Source organism: Tupaia chinensis, unplaced genomic scaffold (assembly GCF_000334495.1).
Source record: "Tupaia chinensis unplaced genomic scaffold, TupChi_1.0 Scaffold144247_1, whole genome shotgun sequence".
In the NCBI taxonomy this organism is placed as follows: domain Eukaryota; kingdom Metazoa; phylum Chordata; class Mammalia; order Scandentia; family Tupaiidae; genus Tupaia; species Tupaia belangeri.
Window position 1 is genome coordinate 497,344 of NW_006204105.1, and position 12,705 is coordinate 510,048.

Consider the following 12,705-nt stretch of genomic DNA (forward strand, 5'->3'; position numbering starts at 1 on the left):
AGGAATGATTAAAAGCACAAAAGTCTTGGCCTACAATATGCTGATGGGGCTACGACCACAAAGAGGTGCAAAAATGAAAGCACCAAATGAAGTCAAAAAAGTTTCCAAGGACGAGAAGATTAGATCAACTCGGGCAGAATTCCAGGGCACAATTCCCAAAAGGACTCTACTGTAGAATCTTCTCGTGGATATGCCAGAAGCCCCCAGGGCTTAACATGCAGTTCGAGTTGCAAGAATGTCTGGGTTACAACAGGCATCCTTCTTATCCTCCAAACCGAAGAGACCAAACATGGCCCAAGGCTTGGATTCATCTTGCACTTCATGAACTCTGCTTGGCTGAGAGGTTAGAAGGAGCCATGTTCCCTACCCCCACAGAAAATAACCTTCAGATACCCAGTAAAGCTGACAAAATTGCTTCTCTTGCATGATCCGAAAGATAAGAACATCTTCTCTCTCCTGCCTTCAGAAGCTGATTCCAGAGATTTCTTCATTTCTCTCCTGGATGACCTTCATTTGATCCTCAGCAGCATTTACGAGAGGCAGTTCTGTCCCTAAGCTGCAGGCAGACTCTGTCACGCGTAAACCTGCATGTTGCTGTGTGGCGGCTCAGACATGTGTGTCCCAGGTCCCCGCTGACCACCGCCAGCACCCCCGGGGGTAGGGCTGGTAGTGACATCGGACCAGTCAGAAGCAGAGTGGGGTGATGAGCTTGACCACTGGTCCGGAGACTCTGGGGATGGTGTTAGGTAGGGATGCTCACCCTGCAGGTGGCCGCTATGACTGGGCGTTCGCTCAGCAGCATTTGAAGAAGCATAGCTATGCTGTGAGGGGGGTGTAGGGTACTTGCCCACAGAGGCTGGGAAAGGATGATAGGTTGGGAGAATGGTCTGAGCTACCTGCCCATCCTGCTGGGGCATCATGGCAGTGGGGAAAGCCACGCTAGGCAAACGGGCCATTTCTGGAATCTGGTACATGGTGGACAGGGAGCCTGCCACAGCTGGAGGGCAGTTGGACTGAGGCTGGGGAGCCCCAGTTGGCTGGGCAATACTGCCTTTGGGGATGAGCTGGAAAGTCACAATGGGGGGCAAAGGCTCCCGCGGGGTGGTTAAGTGCTTCCCTTCAGGTGGCCTGCTCTGGGGCGCCATGCCAGGGTGGGTGCCCTCAGCTGGAGCCAGGACCATACCAAACATGTCATTGTACTGGGTCTCATTGATCTCCATGCGGTTCATCCAATCTGCTTGGACGCTGACTGGGTGTAGCCGACCCAAGCTCCCAGCACTGCCACTGCCTGGGGGGACAATGTGGTGATGGGACAGCAGCTGGCTCACCGAGGGGAGCACAGTGTTGGCTCCATGAGCCAAAGGCTGCATTTCATGAAGGTTAGAGAAAGACAGTGCATGCTGGGCATGAACTGGGGCAGCGGGGGCAGCAGGGGCCAGCAGAGGGTTGGGGGAAGCCTGTAGGACTCCAGGGGAGGTGATCATGGGAGAAGACGTGGTGTCAGAAACATAGGTGTGAGGAGACTCTAGAGAATCAACAGGTGATAAGGTCACTGAGCTTTCAGAGAGTTGGACCTTCTCGCTCAGAGACTTCTTCCTCCTACTACCCTTGGCATCTTTGGCCTCCTTGGCAAGGTTAGGGAGGCTAGTGGGCATGGTGCTCTTGGCATTTGGCCTCCTGGGCTTCTTGCCCATTGGGGTGTGCTTCAGACTGAGGAAGGACCTGTTGGGCCCGCAGATGACAGGAGAGAGAGCGGAAGCGAGCACCGTGCCTGGAGGGCTAGGAGTCACATTGTATTCATCCAGCAGGCGCACGATGTCATGGTGCATGCGATCCCGAGCCACGTCCCGGGGAAGACGATCCATGTGGTCTGTGATGTCTCGGTTGGCGAAATGATCTAACAGGATCTTGGCTGCTTCATAGCTCCCCTCTCGGGCGGCAAGAAAAAGAGGTGTCTCTTCCTACAGAAATGGCCACAAGGAACACATTTTAATACCATATTAAAATAGAGTAATGTTCCTCAGTCCTTAATTACCATCCTCTTAGACTTTATTAATTGTCTTCCCCACAAAGTTTTCTACCCCATGAGATGTTCATGCCATAAATACGCTGTGTATCTACCCATTTATTAAATGTGTATCTGCAGTTTAGACATAAGAAAAGAAAGATTTTTTCACATTCTTATATAAAAAGAGTAATTTCACCTCTCCCCAAGAATAAACTTTACACCTTTGGGACAATTTCTCCTCAGTTGAGAATATGGGAAATAAAGCACAGTTCTGGGCCAGAGACTCACTTAAAAGAGTAAGTACTGAGTTTACTAAAATAGTGATCTAAGAGCCAAGGACTTAAAAATGAGAAAAGGAGAAGGAGGAGAAACTAAAGCATGCACAGAACTAGAAAAATTAAGGATGAGAGCAAAATAAAGAAGAAACAAAACATATACAAGAAAGAACTGAAAATAGTGAAAGGAGGAAGTAAATGAGATGAATGGAGAAGGGAAATGTGACCAAAAATTCAGAAGAAGAAAAACCAACAGAAAACCTCATGGTATCCAAAAACAGAAAAAAAGAAAAAAAGAAAAAGCAGAGGAGAAAAGAAAAGAAACAAGAGAAAAGGAAGTGAGTACACACAGAAGGGAGAACCAGAGGAAAGGAAGTGTCAGAGAAGAGAAAAGGCATGGTTGTTACAGGACAGCCTGGAGCATGCTGAGTCCTGAGTGGGCAGCAGGCTCAATCCTGATAGTCCCTGGGACAAGTCCAATATCTTTCATCAAGTTCTCTAGACCCTAATCCTGGCTAACTTGCTTCCATCTCTGTGTTTACCAAGGAGAAGCTACAATGAGAAAACGGGCAGGTCTTTTAACTGAGGCACTGCTGGGAGCACACTCAACCGCAGGGGCTACAGAACAAACCTTGTTGTCTTGCATGTCTCGGTTGGCCCCATTCTTCAACAGCAAAACAGTTGCCTCCACGTTGTTCACAGCAGCTGCCCAGTGAAGAGCAGATTTTCCTGCAGGAGAAGAGCATTTCTGTAAGACTGATCACACAAGGACTTGTCCTACTCCTAATTTAAAGAAGAACCACGAGCTATACAAGGAAACCTTAAACTCCCCAGAGATTGGCAGGAAGCCAGTTCTCCTGGAGTACCTATGAGAAAAATCAAGGTGATGATTTCTTTTCCTTCTGTTCTCAGAATACTTTAGTCCAGGTTGCCCAGCGTTCAGAAGACCTCTAGGTAAAAGAATCACTTGTGTATGGTATTCATGTCATTGGCGTGGCAGAATCTACCCTGTCATGCAGCTGAAGACAACAACCTACCTATCACGTGCCCAAATGTCTATTTAGTGAAGTCAGTGATCATAAATCCTCATATTGAGAGTGTTATGCCTGGGAACCTGCCTGGGCAAACCATTCATGGATGTGCTGTGAAGTCCAAGAATACTCACTAAAAACCCTTCTCATCTTAATCTAGGAGCCTCCTGCAGGCTCAGTCCTCTGAGCTCAATATGCTGAAGGATGAATTCATTAATGTGGGAATAGAAAAATGAATGAATCTCCAGTGGATGCAGATCCAGGTAGTTCTCTAAGGACTGTGTAGCAGTTCTCCTTAGAGGCATACTTTGAAGGGAAGGATCCAAACCCTTATCTCATTGTCCCTACCATGGTCATCCACGGCATTCACATCTGCTTGGCAATTGATCAGTTCTGCCACCATTCCCTCCACAGCCAGCCGGGCAGCCAGGATCAGGGGCGTGGTGCCATCATTCATCCTGGCATCTAAATCAGTTACTCGGTTGCGGATCAGAATCTAGAAGAGGAAAGAGCACAGAAAGACACATGGATAGAAGAAAATAATGAAACTAAGAAAAGGTAACAAGAGTGTAAGAACTGAAGCTACCACATGTTCCTGGAGGGCAAGGGAAGTCTCATTATCTTTGTGCCCAAGATTCTATTATGGTCAACCAATTAATACCTGCTGAATGAATGATAGATGAATGCTCAAGACCTAATGGCCCATGTAAATCAATGTCTTTCTACCATTCTAAGGAAAGAAAAGAGATGTAGGGGAATAGCATGAGTCTAAGGTGACTCAGAGTGCTTCCACTTTTCCTCTCAAAAGTTAGATGAAAGAGCATCACAGAGTGCACTGAACTTGTGTCAAGAACACTGCCAGTGAGCAGCTGGAAGGTCAGAGAACCAGGCATGCCTACAGGGAGCAGCTGATACTGGTCAAAGGCTCTGAAACAGGTATCACCCCTGCCTCATCTATCCATATGGGATGTGTGTTGGCAAAAAAAATATTGTTAAAAATCAGAAGGTGCTGGGACCAGCAGATAGCATAATGGTTACATTGTTGGATTCCCACATAGTTAACCACGGTTCGAGCCCCAGACCCAGCAGCTTAACTCACACCGAGCGTGTGTGTGTGCATACCCAAAATTCTGAAAGGAGAGGGGAGGAGAAGGGGTTGAGGTGTGGCTGTCCCTCCTGGGGGAATGATTTCTCGCTTTCTGTCTCTCTGTCTATCTTTCTGGTGAGCACACAAGCCCTAAAAATCTCTCAAAACAAAACAAAACAAAACAATAATAACAAGAAAAAGAACAAAAACCAGAATGTGCTAGGACTGGCAGGTGGCATGGTGGCTGGACTCCCACACAGCTGACTATGGTTTGAATCCCGGGCCTGGTGGCTTGCTTTCTCACTTTCTCTCTCTGTCCTTCTCTGGTCAAATTAAAATAAAGAAATAAAGTTAAATAAAATAAAATAATAATAAGAAGAAGAAGGTACTGTATACTGCTGACTCCATCACTATCTAGCTATGTATACCTAGGCCAGTTTGCCTGCTTCCCTTTTCCTCTTTTCCCATAGAGCAAGCATGACCCTAGCACCTGCCCTTCTGAATTTTTTTATACAATCAATGAGATACTCAGCGCCTTAACAAAGATAAAACATTATAGACCCATAAGGAACATATATCATTCAAACCAACTCTTCTGGTTTATTTTACCTGGAAAACACCTTGGGCATCAGCTGCCACTGCAGCATGGAGAGGGCAGCGGCCCACGTTGTCCTTGGTATTCATGTCATTGGCGTGGCAGAATCTACCCTGTCATGCAGCTGAAGACAACAACCTACCTATCACGTGCCCAAATGTCTATTTAGTGAAGTCAGTGATCATAAATCCTCATATTGAGAGTGTTATGCCTGGGAACCTGCCTGGGCAAACCATTCATGGATGTGCTGTGAAGTCCAAGAATACTCACTAAAAACCCTTCTCATCTTAATCTAGGAGCCTCCTGCAGGCTCAGTCCTCTGAGCTCAATATGCTGAAGGATGAATTCATTAATGTGGGAATAGAAAAATGAATGAATCTCCAGTGGATGCAGATCCAGGTAGTTCTCTAAGGACTGTGTAGCAGTTCTCCTTAGAGGCATACTTTGAAGGGAAGGATCCAAACCCTTATCTCATTGTCCCTACCATGGTCATCCACGGCATTCACATCTGCTTGGCAATTGATCAGTTCTGCCACCATTCCCTCCACAGCCAGCCGGGCAGCCAGGATCAGGGGCGTGGTGCCATCATTCATCCTGGCATCTAAATCAGTTACTCGGTTGCGGATCAGAATCTAGAAGAGGAAAGAGCACAGAAAGACACATGGATAGAAGAAAATAATGAAACTAAGAAAAGGTAACAAGAGTGTAAGAACTGAAGCTACCACATGTTCCTGGAGGGCAAGGGAAGTCTCATTATCTTTGTGCCCAAGATTCTATTATGGTCAACCAATTAATACCTGCTGAATGAATGATAGATGAATGCTCAAGACCTAATGGCCCATGTAAATCAATGTCTTTCTACCATTCTAAGGAAAGAAAAGAGATGTAGGGGAATAGCATGAGTCTAAGGTGACTCAGAGTGCTTCCACTTTTCCTCTCAAAAGTTAGATGAAAGAGCATCACAGAGTGCACTGAACTTGTGTCAAGAACACTGCCAGTGAGCAGCTGGAAGGTCAGAGAACCAGGCATGCCTACAGGGAGCAGCTGATACTGGTCAAAGGCTCTGAAACAGGTATCACCCCTGCCTCATCTATCCATATGGGATGTGTGTTGGCAAAAAAAATATTGTTAAAAATCAGAAGGTGCTGGGACCAGCAGATAGCATAATGGTTACATTGTTGGATTCCCACATAGTTAACCACGGTTCGAGCCCCAGACCCAGCAGCTTAACTCACACCGAGCGTGTGTGTGTGCATACCCAAAATTCTGAAAGGAGAGGGGAGGAGAAGGGGTTGAGGTGTGGCTGTCTCTCCTGGGGGAATGATTTCTCGCTTTCTGTCTCTCTGTCTATCTTTCTGGTGAGCACACAAGCCCTAAAAATCTCTCAAAACAAAACAAAACAAAACAATAATAACAAGAAAAAGAACAAAAACCAGAATGTGCTAGGACTGGCAGGTGGCATGGTGGCTGGACTCCCACACAGCTGACTATGGTTTGAATCCCGGGCCTGGTGGCTTGCTTTCTCACTTTCTCTCTCTGTCCTTCTCTGGTCAAATTAAAATAAAGAAATAAAGTTAAATAAAATAAAATAATAATAATAAGAAGAAGGTACTGTATACTGCTGACTCCATCACTATCTAGCTATGTATACCTAGGCCAGTTTGCCTGCTTCCCTTTTCCTCTTTTCCCATAGAGCAAGCATGACCCTAGCACCTGCCCTTCTGAATTTTTTTATACAATCAATGAGATACTCAGCGCCTTAACAAAGATAAAACATTATAGACCCATAAGGAACATATATCATTCAAACCAACTCTTCTGGTTTATTTTACCTGGAAAACACCTTGGGCATCAGCTGCCACTGCAGCATGGAGAGGGCAGCGGCCCATGTTGTCCTGGGCATTGGCATCTGCGCCTGCATCCAAGAGACGCTTGGCGGCATCAGCCCTGGAGTACCGGGCTGCGAGGTGCAGGGCCATTTCACCGGTCCGATCTGTCTGGGCCTGGAGGCTGGCGCCCTGGTAGACCAAGTCTGTGATGATGTTGGCAGAGGAGTCCTCTGCGTCTTCATCTTCATCACTCATATCTGAGCTGCCCCCTCGGAGAGAAGCCAGCATCAGTGGAGTGCACCCATCTGTGGAAAAGGAAAATTCAGGAAAGTGTTCAAGGAAGAGAAGGAAATTAACCCTATTGTTGCAACAGATCTATTTGGGTATGAATATTCGTAGGTAAAAGAATTCTTTGTGCTTCTTGTGGTAACTAGCAAGCAGTTTTACATTGGCTACTATTTTGCCTCCCATGATGCCTTTTTGTAAAGAGTAATAGAAAAGAGTCTCTAAGCTAGCTGTCCTCTAAGTTAAAAAGCCTTTTCAGTCCAAGCGTAAGTGCTATAATTTAGCAATGTTTAAAAATATCCAGCATTAAAATAACTACATACATAAGGAGTTAACTAAACTAATGCTTTATCTGCTGCTCTGGGGTATTATTTTTTCTAGCCTAGTAAAATTGAATCCATGTAATCAACCTGTTTATCCTCAAACTATGTGAAATCCTCCCCTTTCTTCTGAGCACATATTTTCTGCATGCCTTATTCTTTCAACATTCATTTCCCCGAGCTGATTCAGTATCTGTGAAATGAGCAGGGGCAGATGGCCAGCTGGGGCAAACACAGGGCCAGCACGCAGAACCAAGAGCAGGTGCAACAAATGAGGAGGAAGGTCTGCAGTGCTGACCTGGGCCCCGGACATTCACATCCAGCACATCCACCTCCTGCTCTGCCTGAGGAGGAGTAAGAGCCAACGATGGTGTCCTGCGGATGTCTGCAGCTTCGAGGTGCTGCTGTGTCCATGGGCGCCGGTCAATGGGGTCATCTTCTTCTGACAGCAAAGCCTCATCTTCGGCCTGAATGGAGAAGCAATGTTCTCTGTCAACCTGACCCACCCCCAGGAGCTGAGAAGAAGGATCTGGCCGGAGCCTCCCACTGCCTCTCCTCAATACCCAGCCAATGTTTGTCTCTTCCTCCTCCAACCCTCTTGATTATGCTCCCATGGCTCTCATGGTGGGCTTCCAGCTGATTTCTGTATTAACCGGACAATTCTTCCCAGTTCCCCAACCCACACTCTATACTTTAGCCTTAATATGCTACTTACAGATCCCCAAAGCACCATATCCTTGTTCCTGGGCTTTTACCCATGCTGTTCCTTCTGCCTGCAATTATCTCCTTGAAATTTTTAACTCCTACTTACCCTTCAAATAAAAACTAGACTTTAATTCCTAAGAAGCATTCTCTGCTCACCGCCACTTCACTGACTCTGTGTTAAGTGCTCACAAGGCATGGCATGGGAGTCTCTACTAGACAGGTAAGGTTATCAAGAAGAGAAAATAAGCCATCTTCAAGGTTGCCTCCCTGTACTTAACATAGTCCCCACCACACAACAAAAGACTGTAGAAGAACATTAACTGTGATCATCTAAAAGCAGCTCTACCTATTAGATACTCAGATTGTAACAGGAAAAGTAAGGCACATTACATAAATTGCTGTACTTAGCCCCCTCAAAAACTCACAGAGGAAAGTTATTATTATGCCCATTTTACATATAAGGATAATTTAGTATAACGAGAGTATTTGTCAGCTGCTAAGCACCAGAGCTTTGGATTTGAATCCAAGTCTGATTGTAACATCTTTTTTAAAAAATCTTAAATAATTATTTAATTCCATTTATTATTATTTTTAAAATTTGCTAGTCACAAGAGAGTGAGAAAGGGAACCAGCAGTTAGCGTAATGGCTATGTCGCTGGATTCCTACGTAGTCGACCGCGGTTCGTGTCCTGGACCCGGTGGCTTAAAACTCACGCCGGGCGCATGTGTGTGCGTGCCCAAGATCCCGAGAGGAGAATGGAGGAGAAGGGATTGCAGCGTGACCATCCCCCCTGGGGGGTGATTTCTCGCTTTCTGTCTCTATGTCTCTCTCTGTCTGTCTGGCGAGTGCACGCACCCTATAGCGAAAACCTCTCAAAAAAAAAAAAAAAAAGAGTGAGAAAGGGGAACCAGCAGGGGGCTGGCAGGTGGCATGGTGATAAGGGTGCTGGACTTCCACATGGCTGACTGCGGTTCAAGTCCTGGACCTGGTGGCTTCCTTTCTCACTTTCCCTCTCTTTCTCTGTCTCTCTCTGATCAAACTGGAAAATAATACTAATAAATAAAGTTAAATAAAATAATAGTTTAAAAAAAAAGAAAGAAAGGGGAACCAGCAGTTAGCATAATGGCTATGTCACTGGACTCCCACATAGTCGACCATGGTTCGTGTCCCAGACCCGGTGGCTTAAAACTCACGCCAGGCGCATGTGCGTGCGTGCCCAAGATCCTGAGAGGAGAATGGAGAGGAGAGGAGAATGGAGAGAAGGGATTGCGGCGTGACCATCCCCCCTGGGGGGTGATTTCTCACTTTCTGTCTCTATGTCTCTCTCTGTCTGGCAAGCACACGCACCCTATAGCAAAAAAAAAACTCTCCAAAAAAATAAAAATAAAAAAATAAAATAAGAAAAGAGAGTGAGAAAGTAAGCCACCAGGTCCAGGACTCGAACCATAGTCAGGTAAGTGGGAGTCCAGTCTTTAACTACCACACCACCTAATCAATATTCTTAACCTCATGTTCTACTGGCTTCCAGCCATGCAGAGCTGTGGATGGGTGGTCTGGTCTTTTTATTTTTCATATCAGCCTCAGCCAAAACTACTTCTAGCTTAGAAAATAAAGTGGCAGATGTACATTATGAAATGCTACTTAGCCATTAAAAAATAAAAGAGTCTGGTATTTGATAGAAAGTGAACAAACATGGAAGATTTACTCCTGAGTGAAGCAAGTCAGCCTACGAAAGAGAGACATAGTATGGCCCTGCTTAATACATACCAAATGTTGACCCTCTATGGCAGAAACTGAAAAGACTGGAGGATATAGAAGCATGGAAAATGGCTGTAGATACCAGATACAGTGTAAGGTGAGAAGAAGGGAACCCAGGAGAAAAATAGAGAGGGGGATATTTGGGAGATGTAGAAGTGGAGGACTGTTGATGATAGCATGTATGCTATCTTTAACTGGACTGGTGTGCAGTGCGTTCAAGCTGAGAAAATTCATTTTACAAGCTGTGTTGATGAACACTAATTAAATGTACAAAATAAATGTTAAGAAAGAAAATTTAAAAAAGAAAAGGAGGTTTTAGTTTCCTGGGCTCAAGGTATAGTACTTCCAAAGTCAATGGTCACTGGCTTTTTTACACAGTTCAATTCCATCTTCTTTTATAAAAGAGGTGCCCTGAGAGGATAAGGGAGAGATCTAGCTACAAAGGAAACTGCTATTTACACACAGTCCTGACTTGATCGTTGTCAGCATGACACTAGAGGAAGGAGGCATGTTAGTTTTAACATTTTTTAAGGGTTCTTCTTGAAAAACATAAATTCCACAGGTAACCTAAGGACATCAGTAACCTAAAGATTTCTCAAGTTCCCAAGAATCTGGGATGGCCATAGTCTGGGCGACATATATTTCCAGACCTGCTAGATCTAAAAGACCGGATTTGAAATGTGACTAGCTGATGCTGACAATGGTGGTTCTACCATGGCCAGCTTACCTTGGCTTTCTTTGGCTGGGGACCTTCATCATCAACCCAGTGTTCACTTGTTCCAGAACCAATTAGGTTAGCCTCTGAGACTTGCACTGAGAGATTTCTGATTGGATGACAAAGGAAAATATAAGAGCAGAGGTTAAAACATAAACTAATGTGCATTTCAACATTTTTCCCACCATGACATTCCTATGTCTATACTCCAACTTCAGGGGCCTTCGCCCAGAGAAGAAAGGCAATATTTCATGTGCCATTTCCTTTCCCTTCCCTTTGAGCAAAAGCTTACTATAAAAGTGATTCTCAACACAGAAGACAAGTGACACTGTGAGAGCATATCCAGAACAGACGCTTCCAGACTCGCCCCTGGTGTCAGAATCACTCGCCCCTGACCATCAGAATCATGGTCAGTGTGATTAAATGGCCAGCGCTTAGAATTTAAAATGATTCAACAAGCTATGCTTTTCCATTTATCTCTGCCTATAACTCTAACAGTGGCTTGTTGGTAGACTCTCTTACTTCAGCCCCACGGCATCCTGTCCCACTGGCTCACGACGCTTATGATTGCTGGAGTCTCGGCGAAGGGTGAAACCTTCAGGCAGCCAGAGGGAGCCATGTTTACGCTTTCGTTTTGCCATGATCACCCCAAGCAGGATGATAAACAGGATAATGACAACAGCAACAGCAAGTAGATAGAGAAGCTGAGTGCGCTTTGGAGCCAGGGAGTCACCTGAAAGTCCAAAGAGACAGGAAAAGTGCTGAATAAAACAACAACCTCTCGATATGAGCATTAAATTCACACAGAGGGCAACTTGACCTCACCAGCCCTGAAAAATAGAGGGCTACACTTGGAAAACTAAGTCCCCAGGAACACCCTCCCCCCAGCCTTTCCCCTTAATACTCCTTAACACCAGTGTCACTCACTAATGACAGACACAAGAGGGTACGACAGGGTCCCCTGGATGGCGTGGGAGGCCAGAAGAGCTGCTGCGGCATCTGTGTTCTTGAAGCACTGGTCTGAGTCTTGAACACACTGGCGGTTGTCAATTTCCAGAAATACCTTTGAGCTGGGGGGGTCCCATGGGAAAAATGGAAGACAAGAAATAGTAGGTAAAACAGATCAGTACAGGCCAAGCAAGCTGGGTCAGAAAAGGCTCATTCCTTCTTCCCTTTAGCATGGCTCTCCACATAGAGGACATTGCCTTCAGAAAGAGCTCACAAGTTAAGATGCTATCCCTTAAAAATCTTAAACACTAATTCCTAGTCAGGAGATGTCTTTCCCTGCTTGATCTGGCTCATCTAAGCCTCTGACTGAGGCCCACACAGCACAAAGTGAGAAAGCTGGTGAAGCTGGGCTTCAGCACACCCCTCCTGAAGGACAGGGTTTTCCACCCCTTCCTACTTACTCAGTACTGCTTCATGCTACTCCAAAAATATTCCTGCACTTCTTTTGGTTCTTATTCTTTTTTTTCCTTCTTTTTAGAGTTTGTTTTTATATTGTTTTGTTTTGTTTTGTTTTGCCTTAGGGTGTATGTGCTCACCAGAGAGAAACACACAGTGGAGAGAAAGGGAGAAGTCATCCCCCAGGGGGAATAATCATGCTACAATTCCTCTTCCTCTATTCCCCTCCTGGAATCTTGGGCATGCATGCACATGCACCTGGCATGATTTTCAAGTCACCGGGTCCAGGACTAGAACCACAGTTGGCCATGCGAGAGCGCACCAAAGTAATCACTACGCCATGTGCTTGCCCTGGTCCTTATTCTCTTTTGTCTCTGCATCTGTTACCTCAGCTAACTAGAGGACTGAAAGCTTTGGGATATGCCAAATAGTGGGGAGTAAGTGACAGAACGACTAAAGATAATTACCTTTGTCAAAAAAACTTATAAACAAAAGGCTTTAAGAATAAGACAATGATTAATACGAAGTGGAGTCACTAACAAAGGGATTTAAGGCAACATTAGCTACAAGTTAGGGATTCTAGCACTTGAGGAGGCCTTAACATCCTGCCTACCACTTGTTCCAACCCACCTTTCAAGACCCCAATATCTACACAGATCTTTACCATTAGGCATAAGTACTTGGATAATGGG

The 12,705-nt window shown here is 45.4% G+C and overlaps 1 protein-coding gene across 2 annotated transcripts in view; it reads right to left on the reverse strand.

Annotated features, from left to right (window-relative positions):
• Nucleotides 1–71: 71 nt before the first annotated feature.
• LOC102479715 (notch receptor 2) overlaps nt 72–12,705 on the reverse strand; it is a 187,186-nt gene continuing 174,552 nt past the window's right edge. For both annotated transcript variants that reach the window (XM_027767380.1, XM_027767379.1), the window contains exons 27-34: nt 11,537–11,679; nt 11,132–11,342; nt 10,622–10,718; nt 7,729–7,897; nt 6,829–7,130; nt 5,481–5,628; nt 2,915–3,012; nt 72–1,961 (exon numbers count right to left, since the gene is read on the reverse strand). In XM_027767380.1, coding sequence (XP_027623181.1) covers nt 573–1,961; nt 2,915–3,012; nt 5,481–5,628; nt 6,829–7,130; nt 7,729–7,897; nt 10,622–10,718; nt 11,132–11,342; nt 11,537–11,679 — 2,557 coding nt within the window. In that variant the 3' untranslated portion in view covers nt 72–572. The remainder of the gene's footprint in view (nt 1,962–2,914; nt 3,013–5,480; nt 5,629–6,828; nt 7,131–7,728; nt 7,898–10,621; nt 10,719–11,131; nt 11,343–11,536; nt 11,680–12,705) is intronic.